This window comes from Daucus carota, chromosome 4 (assembly GCF_001625215.2).
Source record: "Daucus carota subsp. sativus chromosome 4, DH1 v3.0, whole genome shotgun sequence".
Classification (NCBI taxonomy): domain Eukaryota; kingdom Viridiplantae; phylum Streptophyta; class Magnoliopsida; order Apiales; family Apiaceae; genus Daucus; species Daucus carota.
In genome coordinates this window covers 42378425-42404206 of record NC_030384.2, presented here as the reverse complement: position 1 = coordinate 42404206, position 25782 = coordinate 42378425, and the positions used below count along the sequence as shown (strand labels likewise).

Genomic DNA, 25782 nt, shown 5'->3' with positions numbered 1-25782 from the left:
GAAGCAATCGGTACATTATTCACATATCCAGAAAAATCCAAAACCTCCATAAAAAAATCAAATCCTCACTCCAAAAGCGACCCATCGGATATTTTTTTTTTTATAAATCTCCACGCCTCACCCTGACCCCACACTCATTAATATAAAAATAATGGAGTAGATATTAAATTCCGCAACCAATAAATTCAATACGCAAGATAACACCGTCCACGTGTCATCATCCTAATGGCTAGTACCCCACCTACCATTCTAATGGTTGCCAATATAAACACAACTACAGCAGATGGGGCAAGCAACACACAGATTCCCAATGGATCACTTTTTAACCTTCTCTCTCCTCTCTCTACTCCTCTCCTTCGCCGCCGCCGGCGATTTTTCCGACGATCAATTGATCAGGCAAGTCGTGCCGGAGGAGGAACAATCCGTTAATCTCCTCAACGCCGATCATCACTTTTCGCTCTTTAAGGCTAAGTTCGGAAAGTCTTACAGTGATGAGAAAGAGCATGACTATAGATTCTCCGTGTTTAAGGCGAATCTACTCCGAGCGAAGAGGAATCAATTGCTTGATCCGTCGGCGGAGCACGGCGTGACGCAGTTTTCCGATCTGACGCCGACGGAGTTCAAACAGAGGTATCTTGGATTGAAGACACCGGCGTTTCTAGAAAGTGCTCAGAAGGCTCCGATTCTTCCGACGAATAATTTGCCCGAGGATTTTGATTGGAGAGATAAAGGCGCCGTCACTGGTGTTAAAAATCAGGTATGTAGCTTCGCGCTCAGATGATAACAGTGTTTATCGAGAAGTGCATAACAATTGTTCTCACGTGAAAAACTGATTGTGTTTTATGTTATGTGTGTAGGGATCGTGTGGATCGTGCTGGTCGTTTAGTACCACTGGTGCGCTAGAAGGAGCTCACTTTCTTGCTACCGGGGAGCTTATTAGCCTCAGTGAGCAGCAGCTCGTTGACTGTGACCACGAGGTTTGTTTTATTTTCGCGTTGACTTTTTTTGTGTTAGATTCTTGTACCGTTGTACCTAGTGATGATATATGGTAGAATCTTTATTGGATCATTTTCTGTGGTTGGTCACTTAGATGTTGTTTGCGTGTTTTCATTAATGATAATATTAAGCACGCAACTGGTTGTTAAATTTCTGTTCTGATGTTTAATGATAATATTAAGCACGCAACTGGTTGTTAAATTTCTGTTCTGATGTTCGGATAACAGCATGGTTATGTCCGACTTAACATTGGCCTTAGATGTTATCTGGAGTACGTAGGCACCTTGAGGAAGGCATAATGACTTGTCATGTAATTTATGCCTCATGATGATTTAAATCGTAATTTCAATACATTTATGTTGTGTTTTGTCAGAGAGAACGAAATGGAGTAGGTAAAATTGAAAGAAAATATTAGAGATAGCAGTAAACAATTGTTCATAACATAGTTTGAATTTTATTTCTTCCCTTCCAAGTTCATTCACCCCAATCAAAGACAACATTTTGTTTCTGTTAACTATGCGTAATGATATCTAGTTGCCACAACAAAACAAAGAGACATTGTTTTACACAATATATTCATTAGTAGCAAATCAAAAGATTTCAATTCTACATGTATTGTTACCTCTAGGCGGCTCTTATAGAGATTTAAACCCTGTATTACTATTTTATTATATTTATGACTTGTTAATTAATTTTGCTTGATGGCTTATAATATAAATGACTTGTGATGATCTTTCAGTGTGACCAAGATGGTGTATGCGATGCTGGGTGCAACGGTGGGTTGATGAATACTGCTTTCCAATACACAGTCAAGGCTGGCGGACTTCAACTCGAAAAAGATTATCCTTACACTGGGAGGGATGGCAAGTGCCAATTTGACAAGAACAAAATTGCTGCTTCTGTTGCTAATTACAGTGTGGTTTCTGTCGACGAGGATCAAATTGCAGCAAATCTGGTGAAAAATGGTCCTCTTGCAGGTAACAGTTACCCCTACAGTACATAGTTGTGTAATTTTGTGTTGGAAGAATTGTATCTGATATATGGATGTATTTGAGTTGGTTCCTATATTTATTAAATTCTATATCCTTTACCTAAACCAGTTATTATTTGTGCAGTTGGCATCAATGCAGCATGGATGCAGACTTATGTGAAGGGAGTTTCGTGCCCATACATCTGTTCCAAGAACCGTTTGGATCATGGGGTGCTTCTGGTGGGGTATGGAGCTGCTGGATATGCTCCCATTCGCTTCAAGGAAAAGCCTTACTGGATCATTAAGAATTCATGGGGAGAAAGCTGGGGAGAAGATGGATACTACAAGATCTGCAGAGGCCAAACACATGACATTTGCGGGGTGGATTCTATGGTGTCTACAGTAGCAGCATTTCAATCTACTTCAGAGTAGACTCTAAATTAAGCATGCATCTGGCACTTATTATTGCTATGTTGATTTCTTTAGGGTCCTTATTGTATATACAAACTGTTATATGTATTGCTGAGATGAAAGATTCCAGCCTTATCAGGTTCAGACCGTTGTAAACTGATATAAAAAAACTGTAATGTCTAATGTCAGGGGTAGCATGCTTGTAATTTATATGATTTATGTTTCAGTTCTAGCATCTTTATATATGACAGATTCCCATGCAGGACAGCAAAACTAATGAAGTGCATTTTGTTCGTATAAATTAAAGCTAATTACCTTGTATATTTTAAAGTTCAAGGTTTTTGGTAACTAATATTAGTAGGCAATTCGACAATTTAGGCTTATACGGCTTCCAAACGAGTATCCGTTCTAATACTAATACTCAGGATGAGTGAGAGACGAATTTGGGTGTCTAAAATAACGAAGAATAAACTTACCACTTGAGCTATTTATGTCAGTAATCCTAATTGATACCCAATCGAATATAATTGTATGAGTCCATATTGTATTATATTGTATTGTTGGTATAAATCTCAACTACTATTCAAAATCTTAGAATGCCATATACATGAATACAAACCACTGTACAAATACAACCGGAGCAACAAAGTGTGCATACACGTATAACAGGATGACTTTATAGGCCAATATTTCTATAATTAGTGGTATTTGCATCAGCATTAGGATATTATGATCTATTTCCTGGCATTCTTGTAGTCCTCTATCCAGGGAGAATAATTGGACAAGTTCAACCATGATTCCATTTTATGGGATGATACAGCAACTCGGCCAAGAATACTACCCGTCATTCCTCGTCTTCACTGAGTAATGCAAACGAAAAGGGATAGAATTTGTACCCATCACCCTCGTAGAACTTATTCTGAAATTCTACCCAATGAAGTCGTAATGCATGCAAGAATGCACTAAGGGTTTCCATAATTAGAAGAACTCCAACTGTTGCAAAGATAAATACTATTACACCAATCACCAGGACTACGATATTGTTGAAACTGCAATCATAAACAGCACATTAGCTTTTCTTTATAGCACATGAAATTATCGTTCTTGCTAACTTGCTAGTTGCTAATCAAGAATCACACAACCACAATGAGATAAGAGAGAACCTACCCCCAAGCCAATAGCAACACCTTCTCGTAGAAAACACTGGACAACTCGGAGTGTGCAAGGCTGAACAAAAAAAATTAAAATATAAGTATTTTAGCCAACTAGAACTAAAGAGACACAATTGTCGAGTACGTATACAGATGCCAATGCATGTAACATCATGATACTCATCGTAGTGCCGTACTTAGATTTCTAAAGCGCACATATTTCACGCACCCCCATTTATTAGTGAACAGAACCATTAAAAGTAATTTATTCATTTCTGGCCATTACCCACTTGGTTAACGCAATTGCCAACTTAATGCTTTATTAAAAGAAAATCCAGAAGACTAAGATTTACTTTTGTTTGCATCTGTGATAGTAATCATTATCTTCATAAGAATTTATGCAAGTCCGTGAGTTTCAGTATAACATGTTAATAAACCATAAATACATAATTAATGGAATACCTGAGGGCCCACAAACGAAGGTAAGAAGCTGTATTAGAGACTGCTCCAAGTACAAATTCTATAGTATGTATAAGTTGGTGAACAAAAATCTCGCTGAACTCAAAGTCTCCATGTCCATGAGAACCAACACTTTTTGATTCAAATTCAGCAGATTCATCCATGTTGTAAAGTTGTGTGTAGGATTGACCACGATGTCTCTGTGAATGAATGAGGTATATTTTTAACATATGAAATAAGTAAATAGTATACACACAAAAGAAAAGAAATAAAATCACAGGGCAATGAAATGCCATGGACATACTTCCTCATGTTGCTTCTTCAGAAGAAGAGGCTTAGGGAACAGCATCCAGGGTACAGCCACAAGTGCCAACAATAGTAACAAAATCTGTAAATTAGAAGGATGTTCCTCGCATTGATTAGAATTTATAATAACCAAAGGTTATATACATCAAGTTTGAACAGATTAGACCTGAAGGTATTTCTGCCCGAGAAAAAGTTGATTGTCACCCAGATCATCTGTAGGGCTTAGGAACATGTAGATCATCACATGATACAGATCAGCTTGTGAACCAGTGCACCATTTTACAAGTATGAGAAGTGAAAGGTAGCCAAAGAGGCTATTCAGAAATATCATCTGTGGAATAAATTGGTACCTGAAGAAAAGTAGAACGACTGATGACTACATGAACCGCCATAACTTAAACATATATGATGGAAATTATTTGCAAACAAATAGGATGCATATATTTTTGAGAAGGAACTAAATGCTGAAACATCATGATCATATAAGGCAATAAACATATCCAAAAGACCAGAAACATAATTTTAAAATAAACAAACACATGCAGAGGCTCTAAGTCATGCAGAGGTGCATATACAAGTGGGTTCGCATTTAATCGAAAAAGAGAGTTTTAAAAATAACAATTTTCTATATAAGGGTTATCCCGTTTTACAGGTTTACAAATTACAATTCAGAAGTAACATGGACAAAGCCCACTTATTAGTTCAAAGCACTTCTTATTTATAATATTCGATAGAATGAATGACAACCATATGGATCATATTATAGGTGCCTGTAGCTGAGAGCCAATAAAATGGAAAATATTCTTACCATATATTAATGTCATTACGGAAGAATTTTGCATTATAATAGCTCAATATGATTCCAAGATTCATCTGAGCGACACCTAGTAAGATCGACATCTTCATCTTGAGTGAGTTTAGGAATGGCAACTCACTGCGGGTACCATGCCACTTGGGATCCAGGCCAAATGGGTAAGTGTCACGAACTTTTATCAAGCCTATTGTATATGCCTCACTGTAGCAAAACAAAAATTTAAAGTTCAAATGAAAATATGTGAAGTTTACATAGTGGATTAAACACATATATGTATTAGTTCAACACCTGCAATTAGAATCACGACAATCGTAGGCAGATCGTCCAAATAGTTCAAATGGAACAGAAAAAAATTCATTATAAATCAAGCCAGTGTATATAGAGAATATGGACATCAGCAAAATAACATAGCGACCACCAAAAGTCATATCCAAGATGTCTCCAAGCTTCTGCACATGGATCATATGAAAAAATTAGAGCAATCCCAGTATTGCAAAAAGTGTGCAATGCTACTGAGTAATATATCAAGTGTTAGAGAAGACATGAAAGATTGATTAAACATTTATGCTCTTTTGTTTCTTCACGTTTGACGGTTAGTAATCAGCATTACATATTTGATAGATAAAGCTTATATGATACTAGTGAACATATTTTTTTTAGCAGAACCTTTAAAAAAGAAGGAATTTTTTTTTTGTAGACAGAGCTAATAATCTGCAAATACTTTTTATGGCCACCAGAAATGAAATACATACGTTATTATAAAGCCCAAAAGAGCTACACCTCTTAACAAATTTGGAAAATATCAACAAAATGCCCCAATAAAGAAAAAATAAAGATTACCTGACCCGAAAGTTTCTTCTCTTTTATTATGAAATATAGAGTTGCAAGAAATAGGCATATTCCATGACCCCAATCTCCAAACATGACTGCAAAGAGGAACGGAAACGTAACAATTGTATACACGCCAGGATTTGCTTCCTGATACTTGGCTACCCTGCCATGACAACAACATTGGCTTCATAAGGAGTAATCAACTTTTAATTCATTTGTAAGTTAAAAAGTTGAAGAATTGTTGGAACCTATGCAATATTATTAAACACATACTCTTCTTTACAAATCAACATATATATCATGTCTACAAATCTCCATCCCAAGTTCATAACGTTATCAAAAATGATATTATACATGTCATATATGCTATATTAGGGATAGCTTGGAGTGTGGACAGTGCAATAGACGACAACAAGGTAAAAGAAACAGAAATGTGTTGTATGAAAATAATTTATAACATATTTCTATCCTATCCTTTCCATCAGTTAACTAGTCAAGTCAGTGTTTATGTCTTTATGAGACTTAAAGTTTGTATGATCCATTCTAAATACAACAATTAATGGATTTAAACTGAAAGATAAATGTCACATTAACATGTAATACCTTTTCACTCAATTAGGATTGCAGCAAGTGCAGAAGTGAGCAAAAGCAAGAGCAAGGAGAATTTGAAGTGAAGCAAAGCAAAGAATTAGAGTACAAACCAAGTATATATATACCTGTAAACGTTCATGCAACAATTAAACTTTATAATTATTTTTCGTGTTGCACTAATTTAGAGATGTGCTAGGCGCGTTTGGAGTAGTCTTACGCATGGTACTAAATATCTAGACAACTAAATTGGCACAACAAAATATTTAAATATAAACGTATCATGAATTTAATGCAGCTAGCATCAATTAAAACTACTACTTTGAGCGATTATTTGGAGTGGTTATTCAAGGATTACAATAATTGAGAAGCCTCACCCATAAGCATCTACAATTTCTTGAAAAGCGGAAGTGACCTTGTTTGTGCGGAAAAATGTGGGTGGGGGTTCCTCTGTACGCAGAACCTGGAATATAACCCCTACTTGTGAACTGCTATCGAAAATTGCTCGGTCCAATACACTTTGAATCTGCACGTTCAAATTACCATCTTCAGACGACTCCTCTACAGGCTAGAAAAAAAAAACAGAGAAAGTAATACCTGATTTGTCGCAAAAACAGGACACCAGCCTTCTGCTACGAGGCACTTCCTTGTCACGTCAATGCTTAGCATGTTCAACACATGATAAATAGACTTCTCCTTCTTGACCTGTAACAATTTCAGTTAAATTTAAACATAATACTTCTATAGTAACGAAAACATTTATCGGAAATCAGCACAAAAAAGTAGGATGGATAACCATCAGGCACCAAAAACGCAAGACTGGTTAAAGCCTCAAACCACAAACTCACCAGAAGGTTCCATTTCTCAAAGTCATAACCAATAGTCTGTAAGAGATTTCCTCGATGCAATTGTCCGATATCTATAGTAGTCTTCAGCTCAGAGAGTTTTGCAGATACCTTTAAATCATATATCAACAAATCATGAACAACACAGTACACTAGTTGCTCACAAGTCATATCCATGTCTAAAAAGGAAAGAAACAAAATTGTGCATAGATATAGATGAAATAGCAATACATTAGTAGCATCAATATCCAGTCGTTTAACCAGAAGATCCGTTAATAACATGCCACGTGCTTAGCACTTTTTAGAAATATAGCACAGTTATGATATTTGTAAAAAGAAACCCATTGAAACCAAATAGTAGATGATTATAATTACAGTTAGATTAATATAAACAGTGATTTATGTTAAATATTAAACTTTTGGTACTTTAATATAGGAATTATATGATTTGAAAATTCTAATAGGATTCAGTATTAGGTTATCGTTATTTACTTAAATTATGATAAAATATAAATATATTAATACAAGATGTAAAATATTATATAATAAGTCATAGGAAATAACTAAAGTTGTACATGTGATTTTTTTTTTATTCTAATACGGTTTTTTCACTAATTTAGTTAATATTTGTTACGGCTGATAATTTTAATGGTTTTAGAATTATAGTAAAATTTAGTAAATCTTTCTGTTAAAATTATCAAAAAATTAGGTGCTAACCAAATATGGGTTTCGCCTATTAACGATGAGCAGAAATTAGCACTAAGAATGAGCCATTTCATTTATTTATAATGAAAAATAGTCTAGTCATCCATATGATGTAGTATCTCTGGCACATTTACTCTTTTTCACCTTTTACAGATTGATAAAGATAACTAGGTATAAACTCTTAGCGATAGACAAAAATCTCTATCTGCATGAAGTCTGAATAAATGCAAACAGGCACACAGCCAAGGGACTTAACAAGTATAATGACCACAATTCAGCAATGAAATCCAACCTCCCACTCCCACATACAGAATTTGTACTGTATACATGCTTTCATAATTTCATAAGATTCCTATGATCAAAGCACGTACCTCTGTGATCATCTGAAATTGTTTGCCAAGGTCATCTGTAAATGGATAACGGTTTGCACCAAATGCATCACAGATTTTTAATATTTTACTCTTTGCTCGTTCTCCAGAATAGAAGACAACAAATACGTTTTTCTCTGCCTGCAAGTAGGCAACCATTTTTCTCTCAGATGGAACAAAGTATATCTCATAGATTAAGGTTAGTAAACAACACAGAACAAAAATAAAGCAAGAAGGCATCTTAGAATAAAATAAACAGTAGAAACTAGAACGCAGTGACCAACAGTTTAACATTAAAACATAACCACTCAGAAATGTAAAACCACATTGACAGTTACATAGCCACCATAAAAACAATGGGCCGATCAGCACCATACAATTTACAGTCATATTTATAAATTTATTATTTCAAACATATCAAAATTGAAATACACAAAGTAAATTTATATTTTTATTATAAAAATTTCGATATTTGGCCCCGATAGCCTCTTTTTTTTTGGCTACGCCTCTGACCCTCTGCACATGAATGCATAGTTTATTATTAAAGAACACCTGTGAGTTGATATTTATTACACGTTAAAGTTCAAAATCAACCCCAAAAATAGCTGTCTATTTTAAGATTTTGCAAACTTTACCTTCTCTCCAGATACAGGATCTGTCACAGAATCTTCAACTACTGCTTGCTTTAGAAACACATTACCCCTTGTTGCACGAAAAAGAATTTTCTCAAAAGCCATGGACTTCTCTCTCGGAACTAAGCCACTAACAGAACCCAGTTTTACATGGCTTGATAAATCTGAGGACATTTCCTAAACAAGGAAACAAATATCAAACATTTAACCCAGTGATATTTCTCATACATTTTTAAAAATTCCATAAGTAAAACTTTACTTGCTCTAATAGCAAAGGACTGTCCACCGATCTATCACCAACACGATATACATCAGTTTCTCTTTGCTGAGCTACTGCATTGCTTTGAGCAGAGTGGAAAAATTCACCAGCCTAATGTAAAAGCAGAAAATCAAGTCGGTTATACAAGCTCACGACAACAGTATTTTTATCTGTAGAAGTACAAATGTCCAGGTAGATACCTTTTGCAAAACAAGCTTATATTCTAGAAGTTCATTGTAAGCACGTTGTAGTTTTTCGTTGTTTGTATTCATCTCTGTCAACTCAGCTTCATAAACTCCAAGATTCACCTAGACATATTCATTAAAATTTATAAACTAAAACTATGAAAACATAAAGGCGTGCAATATTAAGCAATCAAAATGCTGTACCTCCAAGACATCTAAATTGACATCAGTGTTCACGTCAAATCTTCCTGAAGGTAAGAAACCTGCCTTCGTCATTTGTTCCTTAAAAAAGCGTAGCTTGCGAGCCATTTCCGCACATCTTTTAATCTAAACAATACAACAGAGCAAACTTTACACTAAATCTGATATTCTTATTATACAACACGTTCTCTGGTATTTTTGCCCGGATAACACAAGACAGCCTAGAACTACCAAATCTCAATTAAGTGATGTCTTTTCAAAATTATAACCAAATGAACTGTTTGTCAGCTTGCTACAATCTCTCGAATGGTGACTTGATGAAGAAAAAAAAAACATAAAACTTCATAACAGAATTATTTATTTCCATATATAATCACTACTGGCCTACCATTACCAGATTTGAAGAAAATATTTGTTCCAGGTCTAATATTATAGTATCACGCTTTACACATATAATTACAATTCATCATTCTCATACAGAAGAACGAGGTCTAATATTATAGTATCACGCTTTACACATATAATTACAATTCATCATTCTCATACAGAAGAACGTAGGTATGGCAGTTCTGGCGAGTGGTAATACAACAATTAAAGTTTCAAGATTACAGCAGAACCTCGGGTATGCGTAATGTAGCAAAAACACACCTGAGCAGCATACGTCCTCTGGAACGGGCTCTTCTCAGTATTCAGCTGGAGAAAGAACAATACAACAGTACAATTGCACATCAGATTCGAACATAGAGATATACAAATTTATCCAAATAACTATAAGTAACAGCGGAACAACTTGTTCCAACTAACTGTCAACTAAATAATAATCTACAAAATACATTACAATACACAGCGAAGAAACAATTGCAAATGATCCATAAAATCCAACTCTCTAACAAAAACACGCATATTTTATAATTTGCAAATTACATTAATTAGTTCATAAATGCAGGTAATTTCATCAGAATAACCAGAATTTAAATTGAAATATATACATACGAAAAAGATGTCTGTGTCGGCGAGACGTGAAACTTACGTCATTAAATTGAAAAAGGCCGAGATCGCCGAGATATGAAACGGTGCGGTGAGCCGATTCGATTGGAATAATGAGCTGAACCAATTGCATTTTCTCCGAACGCAATAGATCCATTGTTGGCCAACTATTTCTCTCTTCCATTGGCAAATTCACTTGTAATTCACTTTAAATCACAAAATGCACATATATGAATGCTTTTACTCACTCCGATGTGATTCCGGTGGAATTTGACCGGAAAATATTCTCCGATCGATATGATGACGATCGGGTACCGACAATGTGTTCGATATTGCGTGCTTCGTCGTCACGTCGTCTTTTTAAACAACACGTTTTTGGTCCAGCTAACAACTTCACAGAACTATGTTACGCGGAATTCTTTATGTTTACTTTTTTTTAATTTTAATTTAAGTATTTTGTTAGCATCGTGTGAGAACTTTTACATATAAGGTATGTGTGAAGACCAGGCCGATAATAATGTGAGAAATGACCACTGGTAGTTTCAGGCCCAACTGAAATTCAACTGGGCTCAAAATATGTTGGAAAGGAAATTATTTTCACATTGAAAGCTAAGTCCAACAAATTTTTTATGGTCTAAAATTATAATAAAATTAATTTTTAATGATTTAAGATAATATTTTGATACATAAATTCTGACAATATATATTTTATAATTGAGTTTTATTATTAAAAAATAATATATTTAAATTAGGAGGAAACCGAAAGATGCCTTGTGTTGGAATGAAGGGAATATAATTTTTCTTAGTAAAAATAATTTTGGAGATACATATTACATTTTTAAAATAAAAAAATATACACATGTTAATTACTGTACTATATTAGTTTAAGACATTGGAACACGCATTTATTATAAATATCTTAGATTTAGGATATCTTGTAAATAGTTTTTATATTTTACTGCATATAGGTAACATGGGAGTTTTTCTATTTCTGTCGTATTCAATTTTCGTCAGATATTTGATATTATTAAATAATTTAAGTGATGAGTTTGACTCATCAACAGTATGGGATTGGAACCTTAGGAAGATATTAGATAGAATTTTGAAAAACATATATATATTTTAAAAAAAATAAAAAAAAATTTAAAGTCTTATATAATCTTCAACGGCAAAAACTTTTAAAGAGAGAACACAGATATCCCATATTTTACTACTAGATCCGACCTGCCAAACAAAAATACAAAATACACTACTGCCTTGTTATATTTGTGTGTGATTGTGTGAATCATCGGAATGGAGAGGGAATGAAAATTAGCCTCGAAGGCAGGAGGGAATTATTTAGAATTAGACCCAAATCTCTACAGAAGTACTAAACATATAGAACAAAATAGAGAATGTTTCAATCATATCTTTTGGATTGTACCAGCGTATCTAGTATGTTGATCGTGTTAAGAAAGTTCTGATACGATCTTTGTAGCATTGTTAGTTTGTATGCCCATTTTGGGTCAGAATTACGTAATTGTCCAGAAATTTGTATCTATACATGAGCTGTGAGCAGGTCCGGCGTGCAAACTGCACATGCTTCTCACTTTTTCAGGTTCCAGTACAAAATACTTGCCGAAGACATCTTTTTTCTAAAATTCGGAAGTAAATCTTACTGTATATTTTAACCCTAGCAATTTAAAAATATAAATTAAAATATTTAATATTAGAAGTACGACATTGTATTCGCTCAGATAAAATAAATTAAGAAAGATGAATTTTTTTTACAAGATAATAGTAACAAAAAGAATATAGGAAAACAAGAATGTACCAGATATTATGTTTAAATTGAAATAATTTAATAAATGAAAATTACAAACCCTACCAATTTCATTCATTATCCCTATTCAATTCCATTCTCAACCTTTAATTTTAGGGATCAATCGTTGTAGGGACGAGTACGTAGACAGGAATGATGGTCAAACGTGACATTCATGAGACAGCGTATTTTAAATTCAAGAAGAAACCAATAAAATAGGTTGATTTGGTAGGATAAAACCATGCCAATTATTCAATCGCTACGAAACATTCTGGCAGGAACAGAAAGTAAAGCATTTCATAGAATTGTGGAGGACAAATGGATTGCTTGTCCCAGAAATCCAGTTCTTCTTTGACCTGTATGCATGGATCAAATAAACTACAATATCTCATGCCTTCAAATAAGCACATTGTTTCCGTATCATGACAACTCTCAGAATTTCTTCGTGTCATCTTGTTTCTTGTAGAGCATCTACGCTTTTGCCCATACATTTAGCTTACGTATATACACAGAGGTGCCACTTTTACAGATTCCTTGCCTACATATATTCACAATAACACTGTGTAGTATCCAATATCATTTCCTCAACTGCTCTCCAGCAGCAGCAGATACATATTAACCCTAGATCTTAATGTACTAGCAACCCTAGATCTTAAATGAACTGTATAGTTTCATATCGTTGTAGTTAAAGATTAGGGATGATTAAGTGGCTCGAGCGTGATGAGATAGTCCAGTGGCGATATATGAGTTTCGTCTCGAATGAGATCACTAAAAAATGTGGCTCATAATTCAGGAGAGATATACGCAAGGTTTATTACATACACACACTCCTGACTGGACTCCTGAAATTCATGTAGAAAGCAAAATCATAATCTGCAAAGCTACACTATCTTTGCCGGGGTACGTGTGCCTTCATCTTTTCCTATAAAGTTGTTTTTCTCCTATTAGCACCAAAGTCCAATTCGGACGACTCTTGTTGCTTTCAAATATTCTTCCAATAACAACAAATTCCTCTAGTAAAATAAAGTATTTAACCCCCACACAGATCAGTTAGCTAGTTAAGTTTCATTCAAATCAGTATGAGAAAAGAAAGGCAATCCTTATCCTACTTTATTTCATAGGTCTTGCATTACTGGCAGTGAACAATGTATATGTATGTGTGTGTATGTGTAGATAACGCATGCATGTTAAGTAATGAAGATATAGAGTGGGTGAATCTGTTAAATAATGCAAGGTCTCCATCTATTGAAGGCAGAGAGTACTTGTTATGTATCAGAAAACTTTCAAAACCAGGGAAAGATTCTAAATCCTTCTGTTCTTCTTTCACATGTACCAAATCTAGTAGCCTACAAAACCTGCCATAAACTCCTTTAATTTTATGATATCTACAATCTAGCATGGACCTTAACCTACATTACAATTAACTCACCACTATATATCATGACTATTCTTCCTTAACATTTGCCCACACACACTCACTCCAACTGTGTGTTTTTGTTACACTCCCATGATCACATGTATATGGAGTAACACTTGCAGAAGCATTAAACATTTGCAGATCTTCTTTTAGTCACATCTCATGCATGTCCATTTCACTCCCCTTTGTTCGAAGAGAGCTAGAGAATAGGCCACCGCCCTTGTTTAATTCTTATGCAAAAGCCAGGTATATAATTTTATGTATATGAAAGGAGGGATTGAGACAGGAGGGGGAGGAGACAAGGCTCACAGTAATACTTTATAGATTGGAAAACCAAAGTTTGATCTGGCAGTGCATAGAAAGATTGCAGAGACGAACTGGCAGAGCCTTTTTATTACTAGTATATTTTTGTCAAACATGATCAACTAGGACCTTATATTAAACTGGAAGCGAGCAAAACACGAAACCTAGCAATCTAATCACTTAAATGTCCAGCAACCAAACGGGTGAACGGGGAAAAGCAGATTTCCAGTTGAAAATCCAACCAAAAAGTAGATTTTAAATCAAATCATATCAATCAGAACTGAGCAGCGCAGTTCCAGAATATATTATTGACTGAAAGAAGACAAGTACTCGAAGTTAATTACTGCTACTTATTCTAAGCACATATCCAAATGTAGCATAAAACTCTCTCTAGGAAAAGCACAATTAGAGACTCATCGGCTGGAGTAAGAAATAATAGTCATAGTATCGTAATGGAAACTCGAACAAATATTCAAAAATTACCAACATCTAATCTCCAATACATAATGCCTCTGCAGCGCTAGCTAGCTACTAAACGAACACTACAACATCATCATAAGTAATAAAAACATGTAATGTAAGTGGTATTTAAAACTCGAGCGAATGAAAATTTTGTTAGTCATGCTAAGCTTGACTCGTTTTTCAAGATCTTGGTGGTGGAAAAAATTGCGTACCAGCCATGAAAGCATTGAGCGGAGTTGGATAGATTGAAGGGTCGATCCAAGTGACCCCGGGCGGATTGTTTGTCGTGGTTGGTCCGGTGGAGGTGCCAGAAGTGATGAGATTAAGTGGCTGCTGAATGGCAGCCACAGTCGAGGAGCTCTCACCAACGACACCGTATCGATGGCTGCTGTTTTCCGCGCCTTGATCGTAAAGAAGGCCTTTGAAGACATGGCCTCCGATGTTGACGGCTGTTTGGTACGCAAACTGCTCGTCTGCCTCGTCCATGGCACTCACTTTCACGCAACGAAACACCGCCGGAGAATTCACCTCCGCCGGGAAATGACCCACTTCTAACCCTAACCACAAACCCCGAAAAATAAATAATTAAAAAAAAACTACAACAAATTCATGTAGCCATATAGGCAAGGACCGGCTTGCTCTAGTAATATCATTAGACACCTCACAAACCACTAGTGGAACTTTTGTCAGTTTTACTAGCCAACAGTATTTTCAAGCAGCAGATACAAGGGTTAGACTTTTGACATTCTAAAAAAAAAAAAAAAAAATCAAAAACCAAAATCTTGAGATGAAATCCTTCATACAAATTTAGGGGATTGGTTGTTTGTAACTATTGAAAAGTACAAAGAACAATAAAATTACCTGATGTGTGAGTGGGTAAACGAGTGCAAGCCAGTGGATTTTCCCTTGGCCTTTTAGGAGTCGTGGACTCTCCTCTGATCAAACTCAGCTGCTGATTCTGCTGCTGATAGTTTTGCTGCTGCTGTAAAGACCCGCCAAGAAGCAATTGTTGTTGTTTCTCTCGGCGTTTAGCTGCAGGAACCCAAGTGCTCTTGACATGGGTCTGGCACTGAAACCCTCGGCTCTTACAACAAGTCCTGCACCTCATGTGCATACAGTCTTTCTTCGCTTGGTTACCACAATCTTGGCAATTTATAGTTCCAATGCTACTGCTACTCCCCATATTATTATTATTACCATCATTTCCTCCCCCGTAGTTTCCTCCAGAAGGCCTCATCATCACACCAAATCCTGATGATGAGTTTGTGGGTGATCTGTTATTGTTATTATTAGCAACCCTATTGTAAACTAAAGATGGCTCATCCTCTGTGGTTATGGTAAAAGCATTGAGATTATTGTGGTGGATTGTAGATGGTCTTGGATTAGAAGAACCTGAAGAGCATCCCACGAGCGAGAGATCCACATCTTGGTGAGTTTGCTTGGGCTGATGATGGAGCTGATAGTATTGTTGCCATAGCTCGAAATTCTTGTCGTAGATCTCTTCGTTTCTGAACAAAAACAAGCTGTTGGCTATGCTGTTGTTTTTGTGGTCTTCTTGCTCTTGATCTCTCCCAGCTAGTGTGAAAAAACCAGACATGTTTTTATTTTACTGCACAAAGAATCCATAACCAAACACAATTGGTGAACGCTCTTATGGAGAAAAGGGTAGCTTGGATCTGTGGAGTTAATTAATGGGGGTTTTGCTATTTTTGGGATTTTGTATTTTTTGCAGCTTTTCAGGGACGGATTCGAGGGTTATTTTTTGGGTGGAGTAGGGCAAAGCTAAGCAAGAAGAGAAGGAATGAAGATGTGGAGTGGACAATGTTTTTGGTTTGGCTCTGGCTTTTGCTCTCAACTCGAGACTTAATTTATTTTCTTGACTTTCTTCAAAACAATTAAATTCTCTGTGTTTTTATTTGATGCATTAAAGTCACTGCCCTGCAAACGCCGCCATGGATACTGCTCTGCAACCTCAATTTAAGACAATCCACATATAGTACCAAATATTTATAAAATCTTCTCCTCTCCTCATATAATCTTCCACAGCTGGTTGCAGCAGAGAGAAGATCTCTATAATCTGGTAATCTCTCTCTCCTCTCTCTCTCTCCCCTCTCTCGCTCTCTCTCTCTCGTACACTCACTCCCCACTTGTTTACACTTCTCTTGCAGTTGTTGGTAATAAAATCTCAACACCAGAGGCTCAATCACAGCCGTTGCATGTCAATCACACGGTCACTTTCTGGGACACGTGGCAGTTATCCAGCTTTTGCTTATTCGTCCTGCACCGGAAAACACGCTCTACTGTTTTCTTTCTTTTTATTTCCATCTGACAATTTGCATCTTTAAATATATATAAATTAAATGGAATAAAAAGGTCTCACTCCTATCAACATATGAATATTTGTATGGACGCAGGCGTCTTCTACTCATAGTAAACACATTCTCATCTCATGCAACTTTTCTGATCCAATGGTCCATAATTCTTTCAGTGAGAATTGTAGATGGGAATGTGTACAATATTTGAAATCGAGTTTATAAAATAGTGCTCGAGTTTATAAAATGTTTTTATAAAGAACAAGAGATCTGAAATGTGTGAGTTTGGAAATTTGAGAGAACTCCTCGAGTTCCACTCTAATTCTTCGTATAATCATTTCTCGTAGACTTTATTCTATCTTGGGTTTTGCATCCAAGAAAAATAAAGGAACAATGAATGGAGAATAATTATATACAGTTGTTTCTGTGTTAAGGTCAACACCTTTGATAGCTACAGAACTGATGTAAACTCACAATAAGACCCGTTGGTAGAAGATGTACTCAACTCGTGTACGTATGAAAGGTACCCACTCCTTTATTTCGAAAAATTAAATTTGTCAAGGGATGAAAAAAGCTTTTACCTGATTATAATGAAATATATTAGGTACATCTAAAGGTGTATTCGATTGAGATTTTTAAATGATTTTTTTTCATTCATAAAATATGAGGGAATTCGATTGGAATCGTTTGAAGTGCAGTAAAATTTTGGAGTATTTAATTGAAATTTTAAATTATGCTACACAACATATATATATATATATATATATATATATATATATATATATATATATATATATGCGCGCGCGCTCAGATTTTATTATATTATATTTTATAAATGATCTTATCTAAATATCCTAATTAATGTGGTTCATGATTGGTGTTTGATTTCAACTCATGTATAAATTAAAATATTATATCGTATGTAAGTTTAAATTTTGAGAAACATGATTTATTCACCATGATCGTGTATTATCATATACACTTAATAAATTATATATATATACGTGTATATACTTAAATTAACGATCATGTATTCGCACCTTAACGTGTACTCTCTATATTTCGTCCATTTGTATATACTTCCTTTCTTCCAAATGTCTAATTCAATTGTATAGATTTTAAAATTATTAAAATTTTATAATATAAAAATTAAACTAAATCCAATATTTTCTTTCACTGTACTCGGTTTATATATTAATTATTGATTTGTCTCACTATTTCAATTATTTATCTTATTTCTATACATTAAATTTCATTTTTTCTTAACCCGGACGACGGAGTATCTTTACTGTTTTCTATGTAGTCCAGGCGCGTCGTGTTTGGATGAACTAACATTGTGATCTGTGAGGTAAAAATAAACTTAAGTACAGACTAATCAACATAAACTCGATCATCATCTATCCATGTCTCTGAAGACGATACAAAATTTTGCTAATTATAAAAAGACATCATGCCTCTATGCACATTTAATTGTCTAGGGAAAAAAAGGAATTTTACCATAGGCTCCATAGTTAACAACTTGATTTACTCCTTCCGTGTAATATTCTATTTCCAAAATAATTTTTTGCGTATTTTTTTCAAAAATTACTCATAAGTAAAAAATCGAGAAGGATCTAAGAAAAAAAGACAAATATGTTTTTAAAAAATAATTTTTTCAAAAAAGACATACACAATCCACCGAGAATGTCACTCATTTAGATTTTAGTCCGGGTGAAAAGAAAAATTGCTTGATGAACTGCAGAAGACCAGTGAAGTTGTGGTTGTTTTAAAAAGATTTGTAGTAATTTTTTTACATGCGCCTAATCATGACCCAGAAAAAAAAAAAGGGAAGGAAAAAGTTAAAATCGTTAGTGGATAGGAACTTACAGTGGTTTGGGATTTATGCTACAAGTCTAATACTACTCCATAACCTATAGTCTATGAGGTTTAATATACTCCGATCCGGTATGATTTAGCTATATAACCTGACCAAGTCAATTAAAACACTCAATCAAGCACGTCGAGCTTAATTGCTGGCCTTTGTATTACTATCTTTAATGGTAATGTATTACTAGAGGGAGTAGTAGGTTATTTTGCAGTGTCGGCCCCAATCCGACCAAGTAAAGTTCGCAAAGTGCACTTAACCTGAGAACATGATTGTACGCGTCAAATATTCATTTGCTCTTTCTATACCCCGTTTATTTCATACAATTTTTTAAACGATTATTCTGCTGTGTGCCCATGATCACATGTTAAATCCTAAAATCCATGAATTTGGAGAGTTTTGATTGGTTTACTCTCTTTAGTAATGGTGGACCTTCTGCATTTACAACAACCACACCAATCAAAACTCTCTAGATTCATGGATTTTAGTACTTAGCATGTGGTCATGAGTACACACTAGACAAATCTTTTTTTAAAAGAGAGAAGTAAGGAGAAAAAAGATTACTAGCATAAGTGCATGACGGGAGATGAATGGCCGTCACACTGAACGTCTTCGAGGCTCTTGAATAGAAAGAGGTTAATTGGCGTTTTGTTCACTCAAACTGACAAATACTTATAATTGGATCATTCAACTTAGAAAACTTTCAGTCACATCATTATACTCTTAAAAGTTTTCATTCAAGTCACTGACCGTTACATTCTTTTAAAAATTTAACGGAAAGTTGACTAAGCTTTGATGATTTGGCTTGAATAAATCAAGTGTGGCATGCACAGTCACTCAACTGTCTCAAAACTTGCAATTTGACAATCAAGCTAAAGAAACTTTCATTCGAGTCATTGACGATTACATTCGTTAAAAATTAAATGGAAACCGGCCAAAGATTTCTCCTACAATAACGTCAAGGACTCCCCTACAACATCACTTTAAAACAAAGGGTTAAATATCAATCAAGCAACTCATTGCAGTCCGATGACTCAAATTGATCACTAATTAAAAAAGTGACTCAAATGAGTCAGTCATGTAAAAATCTGTATCAAAACTATCATTTTATCATTAGTCGAAATTCTGAAAGTAATATATATTGAGTTTCACACATTTTTTATGAATGATATTACATCCAAATGAAAGATTCCGAATCTACTATTTAATTAATATTGTTAGATTTTTAAAATTTTATCAATTATTTATTTTTATTTAAATCAAATAAAACAATCAAAAAATTAAAGATAAATAGTTGATAAAATTTTAAAAATCCAACAAAATCAGCTAAAATAGTAGAACTCGAAACCTTTCATTTGGGTGCAATACCATTTCTAAAAAATGTGCGAAACTCAATATATGAAACTTTCAGAATTTCGACTAACGATGGAGTGATATTTCTGATAAAAAAAATTTAAATGAGCAACTCATTTGAGTCACTTTTCAATCAGTGACCAACTTGAGTCTTCGGGCTGTAACGAGTCACCTGATTGATATTTAACCCTTAAAACAAATAAGCACATTATCATTAATGGTTTAACTCACTAAAATTTTATCCTTGTTAATTTATTGTCATTTTATATATTTTTAAATGATTGTGGAAAAGTCCATCAAAAATTTGATGAGCTTTTTAAAAATAGCCTAAAGATATGCAAAATGATGAGATTCAAGGGGATTAAGTTTTTTGTGTGTGAAACCATTAATGTTATATGCGTATAACTCTTGTATTGGTTTATAAGTTTCAGAATTTTTTAATAGAGAAATAGGTGCTATTATAAATTAGCTTTTTGTTCATTTTTTCCCATTTTTTGACGGATGTAATGGTCAGTAACTTGAATGAAAGTTTCCTGAGTTTAATTTTATATTTTTTAATATAAAATTGTAAATTTCAATCATTAATGTTTTATAATATTCAACTTACTCTGTTAAAGATGTTTTAGTACATTTTTCTTTAAAAGGAACATATATTTTAGTTTAATTTTATTAATTTTCAAAATCGTCTATCGAATTAAAATGAAATGTACTAACAAGATCGAGGATATTAAGGAAATTAAGGAAAAACGCTTTATAACTTAAAGCGCCGGGGTGATAAACATGACATAAGCTATATATGCCTTTATTTCCAAAAAAAAGTCTATATATACTTTTCTCTCGGCCTTTTTTAGTTGTCTAATTTTAACTTTCAACAGTCAAATTGGCCGTTAGATTTTTGTACATATTATATAATTGAAAAAATATTTAAAAATTATATCATTATAAAGTACATATAATCTATTTGATTACGAATAATGTTATTTATTTTTCTTTCTCACTTTTACATCTGCCTCCGTATCATGTCACTAAAGCTATATATATGCCTTTATTAAAAAGAAGAAGAAGAAGAAGGCTATATATGCTTTTCTCTCGGCCTTTTCTAGTGGTCTAGTTTTAACTTTCAACAGTTAAATTGACCGTTGAATTTTTGTATATATTATATAATTGAAAAAAATATTTAAAAATTATATCATTATAAAGTACATATAGTCTATTTTAAAATATAATTTTCAGCTTATTAAAATAATGAAAAAAATATTCGGAAGTTTTACTCAAAAGAGAGTTAGTTTTACCATTCAAAATCAATAGTGGATAAATGAAATGGGACGGGGGAGTATATATTTGATTAAAAAATATGACACGAAAGAAATCACATTTTTAAATGTCACGTTCAAACTCATTAGAATGCTTAAATTTAACTGCAGTTCTGATTTTAAAGGGGATGTAATTGTTAAAATTTTGAAATTTGACTCTCTGCCTAAGCTAAAAGAATTACTCACTATGCCCAAACACGATTTTTACGTTTTCTTCGACACACATCCTGAGATGCTTATAAAATATATTTTTTATAATATTTGTTTATATTTTTTTCTACTTAAATAAAAATTTAACGTTTAAATTTTTATTTATACAATTATATTTTATACGAATCTCAAACAGTGTTCTAAAAATCCCCGATTTAACCGATAAATCCCCGATTAATTCCCCTGCAAGGTCGGCCACCGATCCGATTTTTGAAATCCGATTAATCCTTATATATATTTCATAATCGAAGTATATGTGATAAATTATTAAAATTAAAATACTATATTACTTTAAATATGAATAATTATAGAGTTTATAAATATAGGAAATATATTAGTTACTAAATAGCTAATATAATAATAACTAAATATTAAATAATATTTTAATATTAAAATTAAATCCGATTTTAACTCCGATTAATCCTTCCGATTAATCCCCGATTTCCGATTAATCCTTGAATCGGTAGTTCAACCAATTAGTTCCGATTCTCAATTTCTGTAACACTAATCTCAACAGGTTATTTACCCATACCTCTCATTATTTAATTGTTGACTTGAGATGGAAATAAGGACAAAAGTATTGGTGTTGAATGGATGTGCGCGTATCTCAAGAAGCATTCTTCTTTCTTGTCTGGCCGTCTGCCATCTCGAGCCGTGTGTTTTGCTTCCCTCTCTCTTAGTTTCTCTGTGTCTCCCGGAGGTTGACTCTCTTCTCTTCTCCCTCCTCTGTTCTACTGTAACTACGAGTAATGTTGTGCATTTTTGTTTCTCAGTTCTACATCTGCCTCAATATCATGTCACTAACTTTCTTCACGTCTATACATGTACTGTGTATACTGTATTACTCCTGGATTAGCCATTGTTTAGTACTCCTACTTAAGAGTATGATTTTATTCAAGATATTCGCAAATTATTTGTTTTTCTCGGATCTGGAAATTTAGGATTCGACCAAATACATGGCTCACGAGTCACGGGTCACATGCTCACTGTACACTAGCTCCCTCCATCCTAATTTAGATGAGTCTTTAAGAAAAAGTATTAAATGATTGTTATTTTTTCCATCTATACCCATATTTATTATGTTGACTTTCTGATCGTTGATAAATGTGTATTAAAAACAAAGAGACTCAACTATTTTGAGATAAATTTTTTTTTTTAAAAGGATCATATAATATTGGATGGAGGGGTACTCGCTGCTACTCCCTCTGTTTTTTAATTAATATATGATGTTTGACTTTTTGGCACACACTTTTAGGTGCTTTGACCGGGTAGTTAACACTATTATTTTTAAAATTTTCTTTTTCTGAATAAAAATATGTAATTTAAATTTTAATTCACAAAAACAATCAATCAAAAATAATAATTTTTACTATCCGGTCAACCCACCTAAAGGTACATGCACAAGTCAAAAGTGTCTTATAAAAAAACAGAGAGTACTAGGGATGAGCGCGGGGCACTTTGGGGTCAGAGAGTGCTATTCCTGCCCTCGATCCCCGAATTCAATACCCATCCCCGACCCCGCCCCAAACCCCGAACGAGGATTTTTTTCCTCCCGATCCCCGTCCCGAGTGGGGAACGGGGATCCCCATAGGGATTCGGGGAATTTTATTTTATTAATAAAAATTTAATAATTTTATAATATATAAATATATTTTTTTAATAAAAAACAAACTATTAACTCCTAATATACTAATAAAATAATTTTTTCTCATATTGTCTATATGAAATCATATCAAAATTGATTTATAATATAAATAAAAGATAATTTTAAAATTTTAAAATATATTATATTACAATATAATTATAATCGATCAATAAAAATAAATATTATATTTTAATTTTAACAAAATTATAAAAAGTATCTATTTTTAATAATTTAGTAAGTATAATAAATATAAATATATTATTGTTTTTATATATATACAATGAGGGTCGGGGATCGGGCGGGGAGACACAAATCCCCGCTCCCGTCCAGATTCCCAAATTTTTTTAGAAAACATTCTCCGCCCCGCTCTGGAAAAATTTCCCCCATTCCCCGATCCGAACGCGGCGGGTATCGGATCGGGGTCAAGCGGAGCGAGGTAAGTGCTCATTCCTAACTGCTACTCACTACTCCATTACATACATAGCAACGTAAACGAACCGATATAATCATGATTGACTCGCCGTCGGGCTCGGAAAAAGCTCCCTTATGATTTGGTGTCATTTATCAGTGAGTTAAATTTGAACACAATGTTATAGATAGATTTATTAACGAGTTAAATATACTGTGTTAAGTTTGAACACAATGTTATGGATAGATTTATTAACGAGTTAAATATAATCACGATGTGATTCAATCTCATAATTTGCGAAAAAGCTCGCTAATGTGTTGATTATTATTTCGCTAATATAAATTTTAACCTGTGTCTCTCATATTTGTTTACACCTTTTTAGTGTTTTTGACCTGTACTTTAAAACGCTACATAGATTCATATTTTTTTCAAAACAAGATATAAAATTTTCTTTAAGAAGAAAAAAAATTCAAGATAATTTATCGACCAATATTCCATGAGAGTGTTAAATAGCGTGTCGATTGAGCCTCCATCCCTCAATATAAATAATTGAGCGGGATCCAGGAGTAAACAAGTTTGCATATAACTTGAATTAGTAAGTCATAAATATGCTCACTTTATTTAACAAGCTAGTATGTTTAATTTATTTATGAGTATAAAATTATGAACAAATTAATAAATAAACTCGTGAACAATATTAGTGATTCATTTCACGAACTGTTAGTGAACCTTTCGTAAACGAACTTTTTTTTAATGAACCAAATTCAAATTAATATTTTGGCTTGACCGAAACTCGAGCTCGGATTTGTTTGTTTATAAATTAATGATACACGAGCACTTTATGATTTAGCTTGGTTCATTTATAACCTTATATATACATATTGTAAATTATAAATGTTATTGTGTACTTTGATCTTGTTGTCGTATGAAAATACAAAATTTATTTTTAATATAATATTTTATTAAATAATTTATAAACCTTTAGTATAATTGCCAAGAGTGAAAGGCTCATATACTGATATAGAATAACACACAATAAGCCAAATAAAATTAAGCTCATGAGGTTAAAATAAAGTTGAATATTCAGATAAATAATTACGGGACATACCAAATGAGATTATAAAATATACGACACTCACTCACAGTACACATATGATTACAAATAATCACTTTCTTACACATAATAATCATACTTACGATAATAAATTCATAACTCAAAACTAGTTATTTTATTCTTACACGTACCCTTAAACTTACAATTAACAATCAAATTAACTTACTTACTAATATGGGAGACAATCTAACACTTATCGGATGTCTTACATTTTTGTTGTCCTGAAATTTGTAGTCATCAAAATAACGACTTGTATAGAGAAAAGTAAATATTACCTAAATGATTAAAACACACACAATAATCACAACTATATGTTTTTCATAATTGTGACGATACGCGCACACTATCGAATTATACCGAATAGGAGGTGCCAAACACCAGATTCACTCTAACTCGTGACATAGGTCTTACTAGATCTCCCAAATCGTAATCGTACATATATCATAAATATCATAAAACACATTACTCAAATTTCTCGTAAAATTTGCACATAATTTACTCTAAAAACATATCTTAAAAATCATAAATAGTATAGTGCACACAAAATTTCTAACTTGATCATTCCTGGAATCATCGAATTTCTATATAAAGATGAACTCGAGTTAAAAAAATATAAAATACGAATTTCGTATAGGATTCCGAAATCTTTTTAGAATGACAAAGATCGTAAAAATGAGCAAGTAATAAATTTTGAAACAAATTAAATGCGGGCTGTTCGATCAGAATCCGACACGATCACAATAGTAAATATAAAATAATAATACATTAAACATGCTGATACATATATACATCTATACATACATATCTATAACACACACATATATATAATCAATGTTATTTAAATATTTTTCAGATAATTTTATTTAACTTA

General features: G+C 33.5%; 3 protein-coding genes across 3 annotated transcripts; 1 reads left to right on the top strand and 2 right to left on the bottom strand.

The window, feature by feature from the left end:
• Nucleotides 1–283: 283 nt before the first annotated feature.
• Nucleotides 284–2609, top strand: LOC108218962 (cysteine proteinase 15A). The gene is made up of 4 exons (XM_017392157.2): nt 284–757; nt 858–977; nt 1736–1973; nt 2112–2609. Exons 1-4 carry the CDS (start codon nt 284–286, stop codon nt 2396–2398), a joined length of 1119 nt encoding a protein of 372 aa, XP_017247646.1. The 3' UTR covers nt 2399–2609.
• Nucleotides 2610–2904: 295 nt separating this feature from the next.
• Nucleotides 2905–11119, bottom strand: LOC108219251 (V-type proton ATPase subunit a3). Its single transcript, XM_017392585.2, has 18 exons — nt 10752–11119; nt 10370–10414; nt 9725–9847; nt 9536–9643; nt 9336–9446; nt 9080–9253; nt 8448–8585; nt 7375–7482; nt 7124–7231; nt 6904–7052; nt 5948–6101; nt 5396–5556; nt 5102–5308; nt 4460–4643; nt 4292–4375; nt 3991–4187; nt 3545–3604; nt 2905–3426 (listed from the first exon to the last, which is right to left on the bottom strand). The coding sequence occupies exons 1-18, from the start codon at nt 10890–10892 to the stop codon at nt 3222–3224; spliced, it is 2457 nt and encodes an 818-aa protein (XP_017248074.1). The 5' UTR covers nt 10893–11119; the 3' UTR covers nt 2905–3221.
• A 3501-nt stretch (nt 11120–14620) lies between these two features.
• On the bottom strand, nt 14621–16866 carry LOC108216545 (protein SHI RELATED SEQUENCE 1). The gene is made up of 2 exons (XM_017389336.2): nt 15553–16866; nt 14621–15248 (listed from the first exon to the last, which is right to left on the bottom strand). Exons 1-2 carry the CDS (start codon nt 16286–16288, stop codon nt 14872–14874), a joined length of 1113 nt encoding a protein of 370 aa, XP_017244825.1. The 5' UTR covers nt 16289–16866; the 3' UTR covers nt 14621–14871.
• Between the last annotated feature and the right edge of the window lie 8916 nt (nt 16867–25782).